The 23,746-nt window shown below is 37.9% G+C and overlaps 3 protein-coding genes across 3 annotated transcripts; 1 reads left to right on the top strand and 2 right to left on the bottom strand.

The window, feature by feature from the left end:
• The first annotated feature begins 4,864 nt into the window (after positions 1-4,864).
• On the top strand, positions 4,865-9,802 carry fgf1a (fibroblast growth factor 1a). Its single transcript, XM_023268752.3, has 3 exons — positions 4,865-5,301; positions 7,011-7,114; positions 8,024-9,802. The coding sequence occupies exons 1-3, from the start codon at positions 5,133-5,135 to the stop codon at positions 8,210-8,212; spliced, it is 462 nt and encodes a 153-aa protein (XP_023124520.2). The 5' UTR covers positions 4,865-5,132; the 3' UTR covers positions 8,213-9,802.
• Positions 9,803-11,472: 1,670 nt separating this feature from the next.
• On the bottom strand, positions 11,473-19,105 carry LOC111565143 (NEDD4 family-interacting protein 1-like). Its single transcript, XM_023265152.3, has 8 exons — positions 18,916-19,105; positions 17,355-17,448; positions 15,227-15,366; positions 15,030-15,117; positions 14,686-14,810; positions 14,464-14,530; positions 14,236-14,344; positions 11,473-13,568 (listed from the first exon to the last, which is right to left on the bottom strand). The coding sequence occupies exons 1-7, from the start codon at positions 18,949-18,951 to the stop codon at positions 14,238-14,240; spliced, it is 657 nt and encodes a 218-aa protein (XP_023120920.1). The 5' UTR covers positions 18,952-19,105; the 3' UTR covers positions 11,473-13,568; positions 14,236-14,237.
• Positions 19,106-19,746: 641 nt separating this feature from the next.
• On the bottom strand, positions 19,747-23,624 carry gnpda1 (glucosamine-6-phosphate deaminase 1). Its single transcript, XM_023268750.3, has 7 exons — positions 23,483-23,624; positions 23,181-23,308; positions 21,461-21,562; positions 21,187-21,369; positions 20,832-21,016; positions 20,426-20,600; positions 19,747-20,039 (listed from the first exon to the last, which is right to left on the bottom strand). The coding sequence occupies exons 1-7, from the start codon at positions 23,602-23,604 to the stop codon at positions 19,978-19,980; spliced, it is 957 nt and encodes a 318-aa protein (XP_023124518.1). The 5' UTR covers positions 23,605-23,624; the 3' UTR covers positions 19,747-19,977.
• Between the last annotated feature and the right edge of the window lie 122 nt (positions 23,625-23,746).

Below are 23,746 nucleotides of genomic sequence, written 5' to 3'. Positions count from 1 at the left end.
TCTGTGAGTCTGAACAATGGATAGCAAGCATGTGCATTAAATAAATACACGTTTCTATTCTGACACCTGGTTTATTAACTGTTCAAATCCAACCAATTTTCGTGACTTGTGTTCATGTTGAATATTGGCTTAATACTGGCTGAATGCAGCAGCTCCTCTCATTCAAAAACAACAAACTTTAGAAATATGAGGAAAAAACAGGGAGATTTAAATTTCATTTTAACTGTTTTATTTGAGATTCAATTTGGTCATTGGGGGTGGGAGAAGAGAAAAAGGGGGAACTCCAGAGTAAAAAATATTTTCAAACATTCTTTTTCAACATCAAAAAACCTCAAAACAAAACAAAACACTATATGGACATGTTAAAGTAAAACAACAACTTGATTTTCATCATATGGGAATGCATGAATTGACCTCACAGATCAGAAAGATCTTTGCAGGTTTTTTTGGCAAGTTAAATGAGTGTTTTGTAATACAATAAGTAGGGCAGGGACTTTAACGCGTTAATTTCGATTACTTGAATGTACCGAGAATAACGCGTTACATAATAACGCAATTACTTGCACCCTCCTCAGGTCCCTCATTTCTGGCACACCGGTAACTCTGATGAACACTAGAGCCCAGTAGGTGGCGGTAATGAACCTAAAGTCTGTTTGTAGCCATGAAGAAGAAGCACAGGAAGCAGCAGTGAAGCAGTGAAGTCAGGCACTGGTGAACAGTGAAGGAAGATGAGATTGAGCTTTTTGGGCAGAAAGTTTTCTTTTAAAAATCTTCCCGATGGCAGCCTGGTTGTGTGCAAATTGTATAACAAAGAGTTTTCTGATCACTGCAGCACTTTAATCCGACGGTATCACCTCAATGTAAAACATGTTGCTATTAGCACCAGAGCTAACGTTAGCTACGAGTCATGCTAACGGCTAACGGTGTAGCCATCCCATAATAGACCACTTTTCTAGACAGTGCTTGAGTTTACAGAAAGTTTTAAACTGTTGAATAAAATCGCTATAATTGCACTTAGATTTGCAATAATCTGTGAATGTAGCAGACAGATGAAAAATGCAGATAAATAGAAATGAAACATTTTTGTGGAGGCTCTGCCTCCTTCGAGGAGGAATAACCTAAACAACAAAAATATCTTTTTTAATAACTTAATTATAACATTTTTGTTTATAACAAAATTACATAAATAAAAATTGATATTCCTATAAAAAGAGCCATCAAAATGACATCATTTATCAGACCCAGAAAAGATGAAAACAGAATGAATCTCTGGATTTTCAACTTTCTGAAGCTCCTTGAACTACTTATGCTGATTTTATGTGCCATACAGTGCAAAAAACAACTAAATTCAGGCTTTAAGTCATCAAAATCACTTTTCTCTATATGTCCCATTTTCCTTTTTTTAAATAAATTTTAAATTATAAACACATATATGTCTATTCATTGATTGAACTGTCAACCACAATTTTATTTGCATTGAAAAACTTCACTTATTGTGTCAAATATTGCTATTGACAAAACTGCAATTAATTGTGATTAATTCATTACAAAGCCTGTAATTAGATTTTTTTTAATCGCGTCCCACCACTAATAAGTAAATAAATATTATAAGCTAACACTACAAATGACAAGAAGCAGTCTAATGTTGTATAAGTACCTTGTTAGCTTCCAACTCTGAACGGTCAGGTGGTGAACACACTATGGAAGATTTATTAACTCTTCAGGGCATTACAGTGGGCAGTGAAATGCGCTAAATACACACACACACACACACATACACATATATTTTATATATATCTATATTAATGGTGGGACGCAATTTTTAAAAATCTAATTAATTACAGGCTTTGTAATGAATTAATCACAATTAATTTCAGTTTTGTCAGATAGCAATATTTGACACAATAAGTGAAGTTTTTCAATGAGATGGTGGACTCATACAAATACCTGGGTGGTCACCTCAACAATAAACTGGACTGGACACACAATACAGAGATCCTGTACAAGAAGGGCCAAAGTCGTCTCCACCTGCTGAGGAGACTGAGATCCTTTGGAGTGTGCAGGACTCTGCTCCGGACATGTTATGACTCTGTGGTAGCGTCTGGTATTTTCTATGCAGTGGTCTGCTGGGGAGCAGGGAGCACTGAAAGGGACAGAAAGAGACTAAACAGACTGGTCAGGAGGGCCGTTTCTGTTCTGGACTGCTCCCTGGACTCCATAGAGGAGGTGGGTGAGAGGAGGATGTTGGCAAAGCTCGCATCCATCATGGACAATCCCTCTCACCCACTGCATGACACTGTGGGGTCTTTAAGCAGCTCCTTCGGCAGCAGACTGAGACACCCACCCTGCAAGAAGGAGCGCTATCGCATGTCCTTCATTCCATCTGCTATCAGACATGAGCATCAGTGACTGATGTTAACATAAACTGGACTCACCCCAAACCATAAAAATTTGCACAGCAATTCTTGCACTGCTATATCTTTGCACTTTTTAAACTTATTTTTTCAAGCTACTTTATATTGTGTTGTTTACAGTGTGTCAATACTGTACTATTTAATTATCATTTCTCATCCCTGTACATATTGTAAAAATTATTACTATTTTATTATTATTTTATTACTATTATTATGTTTATTACTACATAAGCTGCTGTAACAATGTGAATTTCCCCTGGTGTGGGGAGAAATAAAGGACTATCTTATCTTATCTTATCTTATCTTATCTTATCTTATCTTATCTTATCTTATCTTATCTTATCTTATCTTATCTTATCTTATCTTATCTTATCTTATCTTATCTTATCTTATCTTATCTTATCTTATCTTATCTTATCTTGACAACTGTTAGAATCCATATTATGGAACAAACCAATCAGCTAAGTAAAGAGAAACGACAGTCCATTATTACTTTAAGAACTGAAGGTCAGTCAGTCCAGAAAATTGTAAAAACTTTCACAGTATCCCCAAGTGCAGTCGCAAAAACCATTCAAGCACTACGACGAAACTGGCTCACATGAGGACCACACCAGGAAAGGAAGACCAAGAGTCATCTCTGCTGCTGCCTTTTGTTTACTACATAATTCCATGTGTTCATTCATAGGTTTGATGCCTTCAGTGAGAATACACAATGTCAAGAGTCATGAAAATCAAGAAAAAACATGAAATGAGAAGGTGTCTGCAAACTTTTGATTGATAAAGTAAATATCATTTAGAAATTAGGAAGAGCTGTCACATACTTATTTCCTGCATTCTGGTAAAATTTTTTTGCACCAAATTGTTCCTTTTCTGCATCAATTTATGGTGTAAATGTCTTCAGTTATGTAAAATGAAACTAAAACTAAACTCTGCTGCCAGGTGACAGAACATTTCACTCTACTTCTTAAAAATAGAATGAAATATAATGCAGTAAGGCTCTCAGGCATTCTGTATCACCTTTAAATATTTATTCTGCTGTGCATCAGGTTGTGTTATTTACTGTTATCCCTGCCGAGTCAACACACGATACTCAGATCTTCTGCCTCATGTTTTTAAGAGATACAGTACCAGTCCAAAGTTTGGACACACCTTTTCATTCAGTGGTTTTTATTTATTTCAGTTATTTGTAGATTAATACTGAAGACATCAAAACTATGAAAGAACACATATGGAAATGTGTTGTAAACAAAAAAGTGTAACACAAATCAGAATGTGTTTTATATTTTAGATTCTTTAAAGTAGCTCCCTTATTTTTGCTTTGATGACAGCTTTACAGACTCTTAGCATTCTGTCAATCAGCTTCACTGAATGAGAAGGTGTGTCTAGACTTTTGACTGTACATCCTTCCTGAAATCTAATCTAATCAGCTACTGAAGCTTTTACTCATTATAGTGAGCTGAAGGTGGATGGAATTAAGTTGAGTAGTTTCTTGTGTCAAGTCTTTTGGCCATTTAGTTCATAATCAACACTGTTGTTGCTGCACATGTAAACACGTGCATTTAAAAATGATTTAACAGTAACCTCACCTAAAAAATTCTAAATGTATATCTGTAAACTCTTAACCAACAGGCCTAGTTGTGTCCTAGTTGCACCTGCTGTCGTTTTCCTCCTCACCAATGAGCTGAATATTTTTTTAAAAATGAGCAAATAAAACAGAAACTAACTGACTACATGTATTTAAAAAGTTAATTTGTCAAGCTGCAGCCCGTGGGCCAAAACCAGTGATCCAGAGGGTCCAATCCGGCCCTTGGGACGACTTTATAAAGTGTAAAAATTACAGAGAAGACATTAACTGCAAATTGTAAATTTGTAAAACTATAAATTTAAAATAATTTCTAGATCATGACAAATTGTTTTGATCATAAAGTAAAATACCATACTGCTCATTGTTCTTTTGTCATTTTGTGTCTCTTTTATAAAATATTTTGTCTTGTTTTTGTTGTTTATTGCCTTTTTGGTCTGACATTTGTTGCTTGTCTCATGTTTTTGTCGCTTTGTTTCTCGCTTTTGTCATTTTGTGTCTCCTTTTTTGTAATATTTTGTCTTGTTTTGTTGTTTAAATTTTTGTCTGACTTTTGTTGTTTTAATCATAAAGTAAAATACTACATTGTTCAGTTCCAGATGACTAAATAATTTGTGCCTTTTTAGACACTCTGTGATCTGTAAGTTGTAATGTGTAAATGATAAACTGAGACATAATATTGTTGGAATTGAACTTAATTTTCTTCAGAAATTTCAGGGTGTTCATAATGTTTTGTAAAAAAAAAACAAAAAAAAAAACAACAACAAACAATTCCTTAAACGTGAACATTTTCAGAACGTACTTTTTTGCACTAAAACAAAGGACAAATTTGGTCATTTATCGGTTACTATGCTGTGATTTAACTGGTCCGGCCCACTTGAGATCAGATTGGGCTGTATGTGGCCCCTGAAGTAAAATGAGCTGCTCTACATCACCACCACTGCTGGAGGTGAAGGCCAGGACACGGGGACGCGCATCCAGCTGCCTGTGCGGTCGCTGCGCGCGTTCACGGCCACCCCCGATTGCTGCAGGGGACACGCACGAGCTCCACTGGGAAATAACCCCCATCTGCAAAAAAAAAAAAAAAAGAAAAAAAAATCCACCTGCTGGTCACTGAGCAGTTTCCTGGGAGCAGGATGGCGGATGGAGAGATATGCGCACTGCAGGAGCAGACTGCGGGCTGCGGCCTGCTGCTGCCGGACTACCGCCGGCTGACGCGGCTCTACTGCATGAATGGCGGACACCACCTCCAGATCCTCCCCGATGGGACGGTGCAGGGCCAGAGGGACGACGGGGACGCTCACAGTAAGACATGCTAGCCGCAGGTCAGGCCTTCCTGTGTGGGCAGCTAGCAGACAACTTCTGTCTGGAACAAATCCATCAGATTAACCGTGTTTACTGAACATGTCTGCGTGAGGAAAGCATGCAGAGTCTTGTTTAAATTAGTTTAAAAAAAGAAGTTCATCAGCAGGACACCTTATATTGAACAGTTTTCAGTCTGTGGTGCAGAGGTTTGGTTTATGTTGAGGCCTTTCTGCCCTTTAAAACTGGTAGACATCATAAAAATATGGGCCATATAATTGAAGGTCCTGCTATGTCAACCAAGGATGATCTGTCCTCTGCCTCCTGCAGCTCGGTTTCTCTTTATCACTTAACTTATGTTCCACTGCAGGAGGAGGATTTTTATTTTATCCAACAACAAAGAAAACGTAACAAATCTATTTACTTATGTCCAGTTTAATGCACTCGTATTTATTGTTTTATGCCACTAAATACAGCCACAAATACTGTACCTTGTCTTCCACTAGATTTATGTGACAACTTTTAAGATGAAGATTACACAACAAACAACAAATGGTTTACAACTTTTCTTGTTTCTGATGTCCTACATATGTCAGTATGTAATGTGGCTCATATTTCAGATGTCTGAGTTGCTAACAGCTTCACCAAACACTGATTTTTAACTCTAAGCCTCTCACATTGTTTTTATATGAATAAATATTTTAATAGTTCAGTATCTCACCAGAAATCAAGGATTAAAGAAAAAGCCCACAAACTCAAAACAGGCTGCTCAAATATTTGTTATAAAACAGTTTAAACTGGCTCCAACAGTAACACGCTGCTGACAAACTGATGCTTCACTATTCTATGATCTACAATAATCTAATGATGTTGTTTATAATAATATATCAGCCAGAGGGACCAAGCCAGAACGTTTCTTTTGATTATATTTTGCTGCTAGTTTACTTTCACAGTCTTTCATGTAAGATTTCTACTTGTAATCGAGTATTGGTACTTTTACTTAAAGTCCTTCTCATGTGAAAAAAAAAACTAATATTTGAGTTTTTTTCTTTTAAAATAATCACTCGGTGCCTTAAAATAACTGAGATCCAACTGCATTGCCCCCTCAACACGTGCAGATCTATAAACCTGTTTCTCCACCGTTCACTGCAGCTCAAGCACACCAGCTCACCCACTGTTGCATTCAAACACCATGAAACTGTTCTAAAATACACAAAGGCAAGTTGAAATATTGAAGTAAATCTGCCATACATGGAAACAGATCCTGAAGAATGAAACAGGAAGTACTATGCTGCAAGTTGACAGGATTGGTTTTGTTGGTTTGTTACACGTGAAACCCTGGAAGTCTGAATCTGTGGTTTTGAGACTCACTGATAAACTGCATTTTAAAGGTGGAAATGTCACATCATTCAATATAAAAAAACACCATATGGATATGCTAATGAAAAACTTGATTTTCACTGCAGGAGTCTTTAGTTTCCAGTAAACAAGGAGTTTTTCTGCCAATACATCTGTCCCTTTTATTTCTTAAAAATAAAATGTTTCGTGCATCTGGATAGAATAAAAGACAACAAATTAATGTGTCTTATCAAAAGACGTTTTCATTAGTTTCTACAGTCTTTCACCTCAGCTAGCTGTATCTAAAATCAAACAGCTGACAGTAATCTCACATTTGTGTTTTCAGGTTTAACTTGATGTTTTTTTCCTTCCAGTTGTTTTGAAGCTCAAAGCTGTGAACATCGGCGTCGTGGTCATCCAGGGAACAGAAGCAGGACGATATCTGGCCATGAATGATGAAGGGCGTTTGTACAGCTCAGTGAGTATCCACAGCTGATGGATTCTAGATTAGCCTTAATGATACAGCTATATGTAAATGGGTCAATATATAATCGAGGGACTTTTGAAGTCCATGGGATATATCTTAAATACATTTTATTAAAAGTAGAAAAAAATAGTTTTTTTATGTTCATTATGATCATATTTTTTACAAATTCCATAATTATTATGGAAATACTCACTTATTATTAAAAAATGACTGTATATCACTAAAATGTCAACTAAATAACCGTCCGAATTTAATAACAACCACCTTCTAATTAGCGAAACAATAATAAAATCAGCTTATTCAAAAATTGTTTTGATTGTGTTCTTTTTATTAAGTTGAGATAATCATGACAGATATTTCTTTTTTTAGCAATGTATCAAATTTTATATGGAAAATAACAAATTGTATTTGTGTCCGAGAAATCACTTTCAACTAAGTTAGTCATTACAAAAACACCTCTCAAGGAAGTGTGTTAATTTCAGATCACATGACCTGCTCCACATGATGTCATTTCCTCCTGAAGAAAAGACTGACAAGACTCCGAGGCTTTCTGAGTTATTTAATATAAAGTAGTGTGAGAGTCAAGTGTGGGTTTATCACGTCAACAGATTTACTAGAATATCTTTTAAAATAACTTTAATAACTTTTCAATTTTACTCAATTGTATATATAATATTTAGAAGAATCTTTCTCTAAAAATGCCATATGGTGTTTGGTTATAGTTATTATATGTTGATTTTAGGCCTGAAAACACCAAAAATGTCAACTATGATACCTGTCAACTATATATTGATCCAATTATACCGTTGATGATGTCCGTTATAAATACTTAAACTGCTGTGAATGCATCCTTAAACCTTTAATCTCCCTTTTGGTGCCTGTTTTGTATTCGCCTCACAGCCCACAGTAACGGATGAATGCTACTTCCTGGAGAAACTGGAGGAGAATCACTACAACACATATCAGCCACAGAAATATCAGGACCAGAACTGGTACGTAGGTCTGAAAAAGAATGGAAAACCTAAATTGGGTCCAAGGACCCACATTGGACAGAAGGCCATCTTCTTTATACCCAGACAGCTGGAATGAAGACCAACAAAGTTATACCTCCACCGAAAGTGACTTGATGCTGCTCATGGATGACTTTGTGAACATACATCAGTTAAAAATAATGAACGAAACCTGAAGTAGTATGAATATGAGGTGACGGCTTGAAAATCAGTCATGACAACAAAAGGAGGTGAAGCTGCAGCCTGTTTAGTTCTGATACATGACCGGATGCTGTTTAGCTCCCGCCCTGACCTTTATCTTGATTAAAACACATCAGAGCTCAAACACAGCGGCCTTCATCTTCCACTGATGCAACATCCCATTTTATTTTGCAGCAGGTCTTCAGATTGCACAGAATCAACAGACAGCAACAGAGCAACTGGCTGTTCCTTTTAGTCACAGATAAATCGGTGTAAACATTGTCCAGTGTACAGTGCTACAGAGCAAGCTGCATTGGGTAATTCAGAAACTGTCGTCACATCGTTTGTCCAGCAGAGTGCTGTGATGCAAATATGACACAACCAGGCTTTCTTTCTTTGCTTAGCTGGCTTTACAAAACCTTAAATTCATCAGACGTAGTTGATATCACAATGGTGGTTATAAACTGTCTTTGTTACCTGGGTTTTCTTCACCAGTCTATAAAAAACACATCGTTTGTGTTAGGAAATATGCAGACATGTTTATATATATATTAATACATTTATGCTTTATTAGCATGAAATTTTATTGAATGTCTAAATCTGTCGAACTGTGTGATAATTGTTGTTGTGACCTTTATACTGACTAAAGAGTGAAGTGTTTGAGATGTATCCGGCTGAGCTAGCATTCCAGAGATAAAGAGGACCTTGGAGTGAAAGTGGAGATGGCCGAGACCGCGCTTCCCCGGCAATCAAAAGGAGAGAAATGAGGAGTGTAACGGGGGGAGCTGCTGGGGAAGGAGATTTCTTGTATATGTATTCGTGAAGACACTGAGGCCTTGTCCACACGTAGCCGGGTTTTTGTAAAACCGAATATCCTGCCCCCTCCATCTAGAAAAAAACTTATGTACACACCACCTCGTTTTTAGAAAAAAACGTCATCCACACCTAACCGCATAAGTGCGTTTTTCAGCACATTCATAAGCATACCGGACCTTTAGGTGGCAGTAGTTCCCCAAATCCTATCCAATCAGAGTAAGAATAACCGTCCTTAACGTCGTCCTAATGTGGAGCAGTATCTGGGCTTGTAAAAACAAGCAAGTTAAAAGCGCCTGTACAAGAAACAGCGCCCAAAACCTTGTGAGAGCATCCATACTGTTACCGAATGTAAACACAGGTCGCATATGTGACGTAAGAACATATTTTGTCGCAGGCGGTGACGTTTCGAAACGCAAAACCCCGGTTACTGATGTCCACATGCAGACGCATAAAACGGAGAATTCGCAAATCTTCACTTTGGTTGGAGTTTTTAAAAAGAATCGTTTTTGATGACGTTAAATTTGCGTTTTCGTGTGGATGATAGGCCGAATCGTAGAAAAATATCTTCGTTTTGTGAGATACTCGGCTACGTGTGGACAAGGGCTGAGACTGCCTCAGTGCAGGTGTAACCCATTGCCTGTACTCCTTGCTGCAAGTAAATCATTAGAAAGACTTTAAAGCCTCACTGAGTTTTGATTTTGTGTTGGGAAATTTTGTGGTATGAACTAACAGCAAAAATAGTCTTTGTCTTACAGAAATAATTTCCTGACAGTTTGACTCTTCTTGTGCACAAAGTAGACCAATGGCACGCTGCACACTTCAGTCAAGAGGAAAAGGTTGTTACAATAGAAAGCAACAAAGAAATGAAAATAAAAATGACTGCAAATGAGAGGAATGCTGGTAGAAAACTGTTAATCATGCAAGATAATATATTTATTTTACCACTCAGTTTGCTCTCAATGCCTGCTGCTTGTTTGTGAAGTAACAGTTGCACATTCAAGCTGTTAAACTTCATACATTTAAACACGATAGTCAAGACGGATATCACTTTAGTTTTTAGCCAAATCAAAGTCCAATTAATGTTACGGGTTGAATGTTCTTTGTGATAATAGAATATAGAATAGTCAGTTTTCTGCCTTCTTCGATTAGCTGCAGTACAAGCAGTGTAAAATGAACTGGAAAGGAAATCAGCACCAAATATAACATGTTTATCCATTTTCTTCATGACCAGCTGAATACATGTAGATTCCCATGGCAACACAGTTTGTCTGATGTACCTGCACAGCTTCCTTCAGTGGGACTGCTAACGTACAGCGCAGCAGGCTTACAGATACAACATTCGCTTAGCTGAGAGTCCATCTCTTGTGGAGAATTGTGAGGAAACGAATTGGTGAGAGGTCAGTGCTTCTTACAGCCGATTTAAGTTTGAACTGTGCAGGTGTTCTAGCAGGTCACAAAAGAGCCAACTTTGTGACTCTAAAAACCCTGGTTATACCAACAAACCATGCGAGAACCTATTAATCGTGCTTTGTATTGCACTCCTCTGCTCTTATTGTATTTATTACTCCCAGCGCTGTCTGAAGCACATGTAGCAGAGCTTAGCAGACAGTGGTGTGGAGTCAAGCTGTGTCTTCATGGTGAGTTATTAAAAAGTTCATCAAATATGCTGCTGGAAAGTTAATAAAGAAAGCCCCTATCATTTTTCCTTCTCAGTGTAACTGAGAATTCAAAACAATATTTTTTCTTTAAATGCCACTGTGAATTGTTTTTTAAGTTATCCAAATAGTACATTCCTTTAAAAACTGCAAATTGAAGGCAAGTTAGAGGCATGAAGAAGTAATTTGTTGCTTATGTGGTTATGGATGCAGGTGTGGTTACTTAGAAACAGTTACTTATGAAGTCATTAGAATGAAAAATAACACATTTAACTCCCTGAATATCTTGCTGGCTTGATGAAGGTCATGTGCTGCGAGTCTCCTTTAATCAAAACTTTTTGTAATCTATGTTTTCTTCTTACAACATAATTCCCCAGCAGATTAGAAATGTATACACTGACCTCTTGAAAAGGCTGTCACAAAGTTTTAACAAATCCGATCGTTTCCAACAGTTACATCTTTTTGCCACAAGGGCCCGCCTTTGTGCAAAATGAAGTTACAAAAGCATTTTTCTGTTGCAGTCTCATGCAACGCATTTTAATGTCTCCAACCCCTTCCTAATCTGTAAACTGTACTCTTTATAACCATTATTGATTGTCAGCAGATGAATGTAGTACTTGTGATGCTGCCTACCATAACAGCATAATGTAAATATCAGTGGCACTAGTCAACAATCCAGACCCAAAAGACGCATTGAAAGTGACATTTATTGAACACTAAACATTTTCTGTACAATTTCAGAACAACAAAACCCCAAAGGCTGCAGCTCTACATCACCTAGAAATAAGCATAATTGGTCTGTAATCAAAGCCATGGCGGAAATATGAAGTTAACCACTGATTCAATTTGCTCTTAATATAAAACAAAAAACAACATCCTGCTCCACCTTGTTTTACATGTCTGACTGAATATAATGATGGGAACATCCTCTGGGTTTTACTGGTTATGTTTCTAAAAGTGCACCTGCATACAACATTCTTTGATATAACTGACACCCACAAGATAGCTAACGTCTTACACAGGATGAAGAATCCTTAGAAGAAAAAAAACACTTTCCAGATCAATTAAATCTTAAGGCAAAAACTCACCTGGAAGTGGAATTTAAGTTATTTTTTATGCTTTTAGATAATGTGATCCAAATGTCAGACTGAGCTCATGAACAGCTGCAGTGCAGACAGCTAACACTCTTCTATATTCACAGAGCTTCTCCAGTGACATTGAATGGGATGTCGAGTGACTCCCTGAGGAGTCGCAAGGAGGTCACACTGTTACGTCTATATGAATGAAAGTCTTAAATTAATGACGTGGAACAGAAGATGCTCATACACCCAAACATTGATTTGATCTGATTTGACTTATTATCAGAGTCCTCTGCTGTCACTGTCCAAAAATTCTGCATCCTCTTGCTGTCAACAGAGCAGCTCTGGGGTTTGTCACTTGACATTTGTGGTCATCCGATTTCTTGCTGTGGCTTGTTTAAAAATGCTTCTAAGACCATATCTTTAACTTGAATTCTGCTTCCACGCTGGATAGTTTCACCTGATTTAATGTACAACAAAACGTCTGACAGGCAAAATTGTTACCTCTGACACATGGATGTAATTTAGATGTGTTCCACCAACACTGTGTTTGAATCACAAGCATGTTTTACTATGAAAATGCCCCTGGACTCCATGGAGGTGGTGGGAGAGAGGAGGGCTCTGGCCAAACTGTCTTCTATCATCAGAAACTCCTCCCACCCTCTGCATCAGACTGTGAACTCCTTAAGAAGCGCCTTCGGCAACAGACTGAAGGCGCTTCTCTAGGTGTAAGAAGGAACGCTTCCACAGGTCGTTTATTCCAGCATCTGTTAGATTGTACAATGCCGCACTATAAACTCCACCGTGTACCGTTTACTGCTGCACTTTTTTTCTGACCCCATTTTAGACATGCATCCTCCTACTTATGTGCAATAACTGATACCTCATCAGTGCAATAACTGATACCTCATCCTCTTGTATATAATCTTCTACATGATATTTATAAGAAAAAAAAATCATCTGTATATAATGTTTTTTTTCTGCAATTTTTGCACTGTGTTTCTTTTTCTTATCTATTCCTGCACTGCCTTTATACTTTTTCTTTGGAGCTGCTGTAACGGTGAACTTTCCCCACTGTGGGATCAATAAAGTTTATCCTTATCCTTAATGAATAATAACTGAGAAGCTGCAGACTATACTGCCCCCTCCTGGCTAAAGAAAAAACTGGCAACACCTCTTAAAGCCAACAGGTGAGTGAAACACAGTATGTGGTAATGCAGATATTAGCATTTTGCTGATGAAAGCTTGCTACTTTTTAAGTAAGCAGTATCTAAAAACAGCCCAATAGAACCATGAAGTGACACTAGTGCAGATTACAAAGTGTGCTGCATGCTATGGCAAGTCTACAGAGTGTTGTACTAAAGTTGGCTTCGAGTGTCACCAACATCAAACTCTCCCTATTTTTTGACTTTAAGGGCAGATGCATGCTCATATGCTACCATCAAATGATATAAGGCATTACTAATCCATACAAACAAATGTAAATAGCACTTAACATTAGCCACTAATGAGTACACTGAGGGACTTTTACTGTTAACCTTTAATTTCATTAATAAATTTTCAAAACGAAAAAAAAAAACAAGTGATATAGTTCCTGAATATTTTATTGTCTTGAGTCGTCGTCATCATCTAGAACTTGTCTGGTCAAGTGTCTTCACTTCAATTTTAAACTCTTCATCTTCTTCATGTCCTTTTCGTCCACATCCTGAGTTTAGATGTACAGATCACATTTAGAAATGTCTTCAGGTGTAACTCGGCAGTGCCACTTATTTACCTACTTCAGTTCTTAGACTACTGTGTGTAGACTCAGTTAACATGGACGTTTACTAGATGATTACAGTGGATTCCACTGGAGTCGCTCACAGTATTACTGATACTGGCTGAAATATTTTTCCTGAACTATTTTTTATCAGTACTGTCTGTAGGTATAAATGCACGAAAACATTAACAAATCAATCAGTTTGCTCGTTCAGTTTCACAAAAGCTCAAGTTTCTTATCAGTGCCTTGTGACATCATTTTAATATGATGCTGTTTAACCACCCAGGCAACAGCTGACAGAGGCTGCTCCATGGTATGTAGCGGTGTGCAGGTGCCACATGAAGCAGCAGGTTTCATGACTGTAGATTTAGGTCAGCATAAGTGGCTGATTTCTGAGCTAAATATTCAGATGCTACAGCAAACATTCAACCAATCAGTAATCAGTCTAATACAGACTCCAAAGAGTGAGCGACCAGTTATGATGACCTGGACTGTTTTATTTAGAACAGAATACGCCCTAAGCGACGCAGTTTTAACAGTTCAGTTTCACTGTTGCCTGAATCTAATTGTAACTGGAGTACAGTGTGTATGCAGTGTGGCATATATAACGTACCTCTAATAAATGAAGAGTACCCTCGTTCGTGGAAGAGTGGCATAAGTGGGATCAGCCAATTTACGCACTCTGGAGTAGTTAACAAATCCTCTGATGAACAGCATGAAGCCTGGAGTTCAAAGAAATAACACAAAGAAATTCACATTATATAAAAAAAACAATTAGTAGAATGCAACTGTGGGAAATGATAGGAAATGCTACTTTATCTCTAACATATGTCTCACTCACCCAGAGCCAGGAAGACCCACCACAACCAGTACTGCCCGTCAAAGTAACCAGGGAAGTAGGTAGAAAACTGCAGAAACACAAGAAGTAACGGCTGTAAGGAGCTGCTCAATGAAAGCATAAGACATGATCCTACAAAGTTACTGAAATTCCTCCTGTGGAACAAAACCACAGTAACTCAGTGGCTGAAATGGTTGTTTCACATATTCGGTAAGCAGCTCTCACCCTGACGATGAGAACCCATTTGATGAGAGACAGGCCGAAGCCAGAGATGGCGCCGTATCGCCCGGCGGCTGATGTGGTCAAACAGAACGACAAGAAGAAGCCAATCCAGTTGAAGAGGAATGCCACTGGTGACAGAGAGACAGTCATTAATAAAGCAAAGTAAACAAACACTGGTTCTTTTAGAGTTACCAAACTGACTGGCACACATTCTCCTCCTCTTTGATCTCTTGATAAAAAAAAAAAAAAAAACGAGTGCAACTTGTTCATTTTCGTGACAGGACTCATTAATATAAGTTTTACTCTTAGGGCACAAGCCAACTGTTAGGTTGCTAAAAGTTTCTTACTGAAGAAAGTGAGCATGAAGATGCCGTCATTTCCTATTCGCAGCTGATCAACATCTTCAAAGTCATCTCTGGCCACAAAGTCTTCCTCCTGTAAGAAATATGCACATCAATAACTTGTTTTCTTCAGGTTTATTTCAATGTTTGGTGTAAGACAAGAGTCTAAGCCATCAGAAATGATTTCAGTAGAAGCAGAGTACCGTGACTCTTCCTGTGACCAGGGGGATGGCAGCTTCTGCCTTGCTTCTCTCAGCTTCATCATAGGAGGGCAAAGTGGTGGCAACATTGTAGGATGGAGGGTTGGGGAATCTTCCTCCATCTTCTTTATACTCAAAGAAAGCTGAGGATGTAACAAAAAAATGATGATGCATCTTTGAACAGAGGTCTACTAAAATCAACTCCTCTAACTGTAATAAATGCATTTCCCAGCATAGGTGACATTCTGCAAACGCATGATTGATTTAATGCACGTTAAAGCTAAAAAAAAGACCTACTATTTATTGTTGTAAACTATAGCAAATCAATTTTAAATTGTAAATGTCCAAACATAAAAAACCCAATAATATTTAAATTAAAATCTGCCCCAGACTTAGATGTTCCCACCTTTATGCTTTACTGTACTCTCAGTGCAGCGTGGTCCTGCTTTCTGCTCAAACATCACCAGCTATCATCACCCTGATGTAGGGTCAATCATCTGAAAATAAAACCCATTCCCAAAAGCTTCTGTCTTTCTGTGGAATTTCTTTTGCAAGTTTCTGACACAAGAGTGTTTTACTCCATAACATGATCCCTCTGTAGCCACAATTCAAACTGTCTGTGAACCGAATTGTTTCTGGTAATTCTCATTTGTTTCTAAAGTGAGCATTGCTGCTGTTTCTGACTAGTTTTTCTTGATTTTATTCTCAGTTATGCAAGTCTACCTGAGGAGTCATAAGTGTCACAATGACGAATAGAGAGCAAACAAGCTATCCTCGCCTTTTTTCTGAGCTCAATTCAATGGTCGTTGTGATTTTTGTAGTTGATTTGAAATAAGTCTGGTACTCTCTTAAAGAGTAAGTGTATGAGTTATAAGCTCAACTGTGTGACAATTAGATGCTCATGCTTTCTAGTGAGTTTTCCAGAAATATTTTGCTTGGAGTTGTGCTAAATTTAATTTAGTATGACTCAATACCATTTTATCTAAATAAAGCAAACTTCCACAAGATTAACTATCCAAATACTTCTGGGGCCACTGTAAACTGGAACTAAACTTACACTAACAAGCAGACAGGGTCATTGATGGCGTAAAGCCTATCTATAAAAAAAAGACAAGTAAACATTTAAGATTCAAGTACGAAAACAAATTTTAGCCAAAGAACATTAACAGCAAAACAGAAAGTCAGCCACTTTTGAATGATTTACCAGCAGATTGCTGACAGACCAAAAATATTCTTTCACTTCTTCAAAAAAGAAAAGCAGCAGCTGAGAATTAGAAAACCCACAGCAGGGCCAGGGTGAGTTACAACAGGAAGAAAGCCATTAGAGGTATATGCGTCCATTACTGTTTATGTTCTTCTCCCTATACAAGCACAGAACTTCATGTAGGTCGTTTGGCCGGGATCCAGGAACCCTCCTTTGAGTTGTTCAAACACTAACAGCACTGAAACAGATCAATGGACTCATCCAGCAAGAGCTAAAGGCTGCACCCGCTTATGCAACACATTGACCTATGCCCTCTTTAAGAAGTGAGATTAGAAACATGAGACCTTTCTTACACACTCAAGCTGTTCTGCTCTACAACATCCATTCTAACAGTTTGGGATGAATTAAAGGAGACGATTGCCAAACTACAGATAATTACTCATGTAAAGGACACTTGAATTATGGGATCTGTGCTTCACTTCATTTTTGTTTTAGATTTCAGTGGGAAATACTGTATTTTCTTTTGCTTTTTACTTTTCAGAGTAAAAACTCAAGATGCGCTTAAAAAATCTGAGGTACTGTTTAAAGTCTAAATTGAATGACAATATATAACGCTGTCAGAACGGCTTTAACATTAAAATACTCTGTACAGGTCCGGGTAGGGATAATGAAGGAGGTGATTTATTCTCAAATGCAAGGCAGGGCTGTCAGATACAGTTCATACTTTGCAAAAATAATAAGACATTGTGAAAGGAAATATTGTTCTCAGTGGTTACTTCATGTTTAATTATACACTCTTAATGCTTCTAGATGCAAGACTTTCACTCTGAATTAACAATTAATATGTACTGGCACTAACACTTGAATTTAAATGACTAAAAACTGAGTCAACTGACAGCGTGTGACAAAGCTTTTAAGCTTCCTAACCTGAATTTGCTGCAGCAATGCTGCTGTAGGGAGGTGGTGCTTCCTGGGCAGGGCCCTCCTGGCAAGACTGAGCTGGCTCCTCTTCATTCACCAGCTTCAGAAATGTAAAGAAAATACAAAACAACATGGTCACACATAGATTGCATCATTTCGGACAACGTGCTGGATATGACGCATAGAAGACTGAAAAATTAATGGTGTAGAATTTGGGAATAAGAATAATACTGCCATCATTTACAGTTAATCTACAAAATTATATTACCTATACTTTGAGATAGCAGATATTTATCATGGTAGCCAGGGGAGATTTCTGGTAGTATGGCCTTGCATTATTAGACATTTGCACCTTAATAAACATGCTGCTGCAAAGATACTGACAAGAAGAGAGAGCACATTACTCCAATCCTCAGGCCACTGAACTAGCTTTTAGTTAAATATAGAATTCAGTTTTAACCTCTAATTACTGTTTATAAGTCTCTAAATAGCCTGTTACAAAATACATTAGAGATATGTCTGCTGGTAAGCCTGTAAGACCTGCAGAGACTGTTCATTTAGTGATACCCAGAGTAACTTAGATTTACCCCAACTGTAGCCATTTTAAACATAACCTAAACACAGTTGTTTTCTTTCATTGCTTATAATTATTCAGTTTTGTTTTATAAAGTCTGGTCTAAACTGCCTACATTTTTAATAAACTAGTCTGCATTTTATTTTACATATTTTTTTTCTATTTCATTGTAAATGTCATCTTATACATAACTTTATTTACTTATCTATTGTCATGCAGTTTTTAGTATTCTGTAAAATTTGTGTCCATTTTATTGAACTTGTGTGTACTGTCTTTTTGCTATTATTAACTTAATTATTATATACTGTTATATTTTGCATTGGTTTTACCTTTGCCCCTAAATCACTTTTAATAACCTCTGTGTGCTTGCTAGCATAGGGCCATTACAAACAGTTACGTAAATCGTTTAAAAGGACTAACACTGGATCCACATTTATAAATATGAGAACAATCTTCTTCTCAGGCACAACACAGACATGAAAACCAGTTATGAACTATGGAAAAACGTCCTCCTGTGTGCATCATAATAACCTCTGATCATCACTGAACTCACCAACAAGGCCTAAACTGTGCACTTATGATTTCATACATGATCTGCATGTCAATTTATGTCAGGAGCTAAGCAGGCTGCACTTGTACATTTTGCTCCTCTGTGGTCTCTGGAGTTTAAGTTATTAACGAAGGACTGGTCATTGATTCCGGACGGTCAGGTAGCATGACAGCGACTCTACACTCTGGCCAGTTAAGACCAGCTAAACGACAACGGCTAACACAGGCTTCAGATGAACTGAAACAAATATGTGGTTGTATGTGTAAAAGTTTGAAGAATTCGCTTTGATTCGCGCTTTAAATATCTATTGCCACGTCGGTCTCGCCCGTAAAACAAATGTCGGTTGAGCTCGTTGGTATGCTCCCGGTGGCAGCTGATGTTGACTGTTAGCCGACAGCTAGCCGTTAGCTACATTTTTAGCGTGCCAGCAACCTGTTACCAACCTCCTGATATCTGACGCTGCTGTTTTGTTCCGCCATTGTGGAAGAGGAGCGAAGTGTTCGAAACGTGCTCTTCCTACTTCAGCTGTGTAAATGTCAAATATTAAAGGTATCTCGCCGACGAAGTAACAAATGTATCGTTGCCTCCTAGTCTCCTAGTCGGCCATCTCTTTCCTTCTCCCCCTCCTGGTCCGGAACACACGGCGTCTCTGCTGCTGCCTTCAGGTGCCGTGAGAAACTAGAAAACTCAACTTGTTCGAACTGGGAAAAGCGAACACAGTTTCGCATCTAAGCTATCCGAGTAAATACAGCAAAAGTAAAAATGCCACTTTGTTAAATAGACTCGTTGCAAGCGAAAACCCCGCAATAAAAACAAGATTTAGACATTAAAAAAAATAGAAATATACTGGCAAAATCCAAATTATGTATCAATAGTAAACATTTTAAAGAATGCCTCTTCCAAATTATTATTATATTAATATATTATATTACATAATTATTAATGTGCAAATAGTGTATTGATTTTGATTGGTTGACCAAGTTCATCAGACATTTTAAAGTAGTATCTACAAGAGTACATTTAAAATAGCCTGCAGCAAAAATATAAGAACCAGTACACTTATAATACTCTGCGAAGTACCTCAAAATCTGTGCGATTCTTATTTATATACAGCCAATGGCTTGTGCACAGTACCTAAGCAAATGTACTTCCTTGCACAACTCGGAAAGCTTCCGAGGAGCACCTAAAGGCAACATGACTTGCTCCGTGTTGTCATGTGATTAAAAGCACAGGCTGAAAACCACAGCACTGACACAAAACACACAGACAATATGTACAAATCAAGCTCACTTTATTACAAAGAACAAATGAGAATGACAGCTGTGTGAACAATCACGTGAAAACCTGACAGTCTGCTCTAGACCCGCACTAATTATGTCTATGAATATGAGTTGTGGTAACTCCAAGCACTGCTTGATCGCCACCAGAGGAAAAAGACAATCATTGGAGTGTGAACTCTTTTTACAAAATGCCTTGAGAATCCATATATCTTGCAAAAGATCCCCTCAGTTTTTCTTAGGCTCCTGTGGAAGGGACTCTACCAGCTTGTTGTGCACATGCATCATCCCTGTGGAAAGAACAAGACTCAGCATGTTTTCAGTGATTCATTTTGTAAATGTTTTTCCTTAATGTCTGCATAGATTCTCAGTCATTCAGGTCATGAAAATCCTAAGAGTTTCAGCAGAATGCTGCTGGACTTTTCTTTGTTTGGTTCTTGAAAAGATTTCACATCCAAGAGGCTTCTTCAGTTCAGTTCAAGCTGAGAACTGAAGAAATCTCTTCAATAAAAAGGTGAAATGTCTTCAGGAACCAAAAAGAGAAGTCCAGCTGCATTCTACTGAAGGATTTTTTCCTAATGCAAGCTGGTCTGCAATTTATGACAGAAATATATCAAGTTCATGCTTTGTAAGCACAGTAACTATGTATGCTGCTTTGTGATTTATTTTTTCTCACCTTTGAAGTACTTCACAGTTTTGACCCGCAACTCCAGGGTGGCGTCTTCATCGCAAACAAAAACAGTCTGCCGGTGCTGCTGGAACGCAGACACTGTCCACATGTGATTCACACCTTCCTCTATAGCTTTGTACAAAGCAAAGGCCTTATGCGCACCAGTGATGAGAATCATGACCTGAGAAGAAATTGAAAATGTGACATGTTGCCTGTGTGACTGAGCAACTTGCCGTTAGTGTTTATTTGCTGCATCAGGAAGATGAAAAGATCACTGAGCAATGCGCTGTTCTGCATTTCAGCACAGTCTGGTCAGAAAGTAACTGTTCCTTACATGTGGTACATTTGTGATTTTGCAGAAACACAAAGTAACAGAAGCAAAACACAAGCAACAATATACCAGACTCCACACCTCTTTTGCATCCATGACAGTGCCCACTCCCACAGTCAGCGCCATGGTGGGAACCTTGGAGAGATCTCCATCAAAGAATCGGGCGTTAGCCATGATCGTGTCCTTTGCCAGGGTCTTAACCCTCGTCCTGGAAACCAGGCTGGAACCAGGCTCATTAAAGGCAATGTGGCCATCAGGTCCAATACCTGAAACAGGGCAGGAGGAGCGGTTTAGTGACATTATTGATTCAATCAGGATTACATAATCAATAAACACCAGAGCAAGACAGAGCACAGATATGAAATGTGTAGTAACTGGTACAGTTACTACACACTGTATTATACTGGTACAGTATTTTCACTCAAAGCCTCCTGACCTCCAACAAACAGCTCAATCCCCCCGGCAGCTGTTATCTTTTCCTCAAAGGCTTCACACTCTGCTTGCAGGTCGGCTACGTTGCCATCGAGGATGTGGGCGTTTTCTGCTTTTATGTCTATGTGCTTGAAGAAGTTATTCCACATGAAGGAGTGGTAGCTCTCAGGGTGATCTCTGGGAAGGCCTGTCAAGGAGATGATCGCAGTTTCTTATGCAAGATCACAATTTTTAAAAAGTCCTTCAATGTGTTGAGATAAAAACCGATTAAGACTTACCAACATATTCATCCATGTTGAAAGTCTTCACATACTGGAATGAGATTTCTCCATTCTTGTAGTATTCAATCAGTTTCTTGTAACAACCTAAAGGAGTGCTTCCTGAAGACAAAAAAAATCTAATCAACACAGTGAAAACTAATAGCAAATTTATTCAGGAACAGTACTTCTGCTCTGTTTTGAGACATTATTCTACTTTTATACTACAATCTGTTAAACTCAGGACTCTTTGCAACATAAAGTTTAAATGCAGAACACATAATGTCATAAAAACGAAAACTCTGGTGTGTACTTTACAACCCCAACCTGCAAGGGAGACACGAGACAAATACGTTTTACAGTAAATAGGTTTTACAGATATGAACTTGTTTTTTTATGTTTTGCTTCAACAGTCTAGTCCAGACCTATCCCATCTGTATATCATGGTTTTAGCTCCAAAGTGGTCCAAATGTGAAAAAAGCAGTGAAATCTCCTTTCTTTCGCATGTTTGCAAATATGATAAAGGTTTCACAAATCAGAAATTGTGTTTTAAACAATCTTTAGCCTCTGTAGTCCAGATCTGACCAGTCCGTATATTGTGATTTTAGATCAAGACCTGCGTTAATGTGGTCCAAAAAAAAAAAAAAGTGCAATTTTCCTTTTTTTTGCAAATAGAATTTTGGGAAACCTTCATTCCCAGAGCCAGTGTTTAAAGAGTCCTCTTGGGGAGAATCTAGTGCAGCTTTGACCCATCAAAGTACAGTGGTTTTAGATTTGCACCTGCTCTAATTTGGTGTACATGCACAAAAAAAGCACCAAAATCATCAGTTTTTTTTTTTTTTTTTTAAATTTGCTTGTTCACTAATGTAATGAAAGTTACACAAATTGGAGACTATCTTTTTAAGACTATAAAGCCCTTGTAGGACAATGTAGTCCAGGTTTGACCAGTTTATATGCAGTAATTTTAGATCTAAATCTGGTGTAATGTGGTCCAGATTAGAAAAAAAATAAACATGTATAATAAATTGTTCTGTACTTTTGTTTCTTAGGGCTCTGTAGGACTGACTGGTCTACATGCAGTGGTTTCAAATTTGGACCTGGTCTAATGTGGTCAAGATTTGAAAAAAAAAAAAAGAGATTGCAGAGTCCTTTATTTTTTCATTAAAAAAAAATGTGACAAACACATAATGTCAAAAAAATCTTAATGTCCGGTACATACACTACCGTTCAAAAGTTTTGGATCACTTAGAAATGTCCTTATTTTTGAAAGAAAAGCAGTTTTTTTCAATGAAGATAACATTAAATAATCAGAAATCCAGTCTAGACATTATTAATGTGGTAAATGACTATTCTAGCTGGAAACGGCTGATTTTTAATGGAATATAGGGGTACAGAGGAACATTTCCAGCAACCACCACTCCTGTGTTCTGATGCTACATTGTGTTGCTAGTGGTGTTGGAAGGCTGATTGATGATTAGAAAACCCTTGTGCAATTATGTTAGCACATGAAGAAAAGTGTGACACAAGCTTATTTTTGTGCTTTTGGTGAAATCGCAATAATCTTCTTAGTAATATTTATACACAAATTCACATTTGTCTATTAAAGGATTAAAAAGTTTTCCATTAAGGGATTACTCAACACTTTTCCTGACACTGAATCAGCAGATGTGGGAGGAAACATGTGACTAGGGCGAATTCACTGAAATGTTAATAAAGATGGATCCTGGCTGCTTCCTCTTACCTGTGGGGAGTCCCAGGGTGAAATACCTGCTGGGTCCAGGTCTGAACAGTAAAATCTTGTTTCTGATGTACTTTGCAGCCCACTCGCTCGCCTGGTCGTAGTCGTTGAGAATGATCAGCTTCATGGTGCTGCAGGAAGAGAGAAAAAGACGAGGTTTGCTCGTCTCAGTGAGTTCAGCCTGCAGGTACTTCGGCATATAAACACACCTAAATCAGACTTTAGACTCATCAAGATAACTAGATTCATCCAGAAACAGTAAAACAGAAGCGCTGTCAGAACACAAGCTGAAGAAAAAAACTCACAGTTTTAACACACACCGCACAGCTTGAACACTACTTGTGTTGCTTTCCTGAAAAGAAAACACACAAAAAGTACTTAATGCAGGTAGCTTTTTGTCGGAACAGACAGGATCTGGACGGATCATGTGACTTCTGTTGGATCCAAACAGCGAACGAGGCTGAAGTTAGACTCAGATTCACAATTAAGTTGAGGGAAGCACAAGTTGCAGCACTAAGTGACTGATTCTCTGTGTTTTATAAAATTTTTATGGTCTGAAACCGTTTCAA

Source organism: Amphiprion ocellaris, chromosome 13 (assembly GCF_022539595.1).
Source record: "Amphiprion ocellaris isolate individual 3 ecotype Okinawa chromosome 13, ASM2253959v1, whole genome shotgun sequence".
NCBI lineage: Eukaryota > Metazoa > Chordata > Actinopteri > Pomacentridae > Amphiprion > Amphiprion ocellaris.
This window is presented reverse-complemented; position numbering and strand designations above follow the sequence as displayed.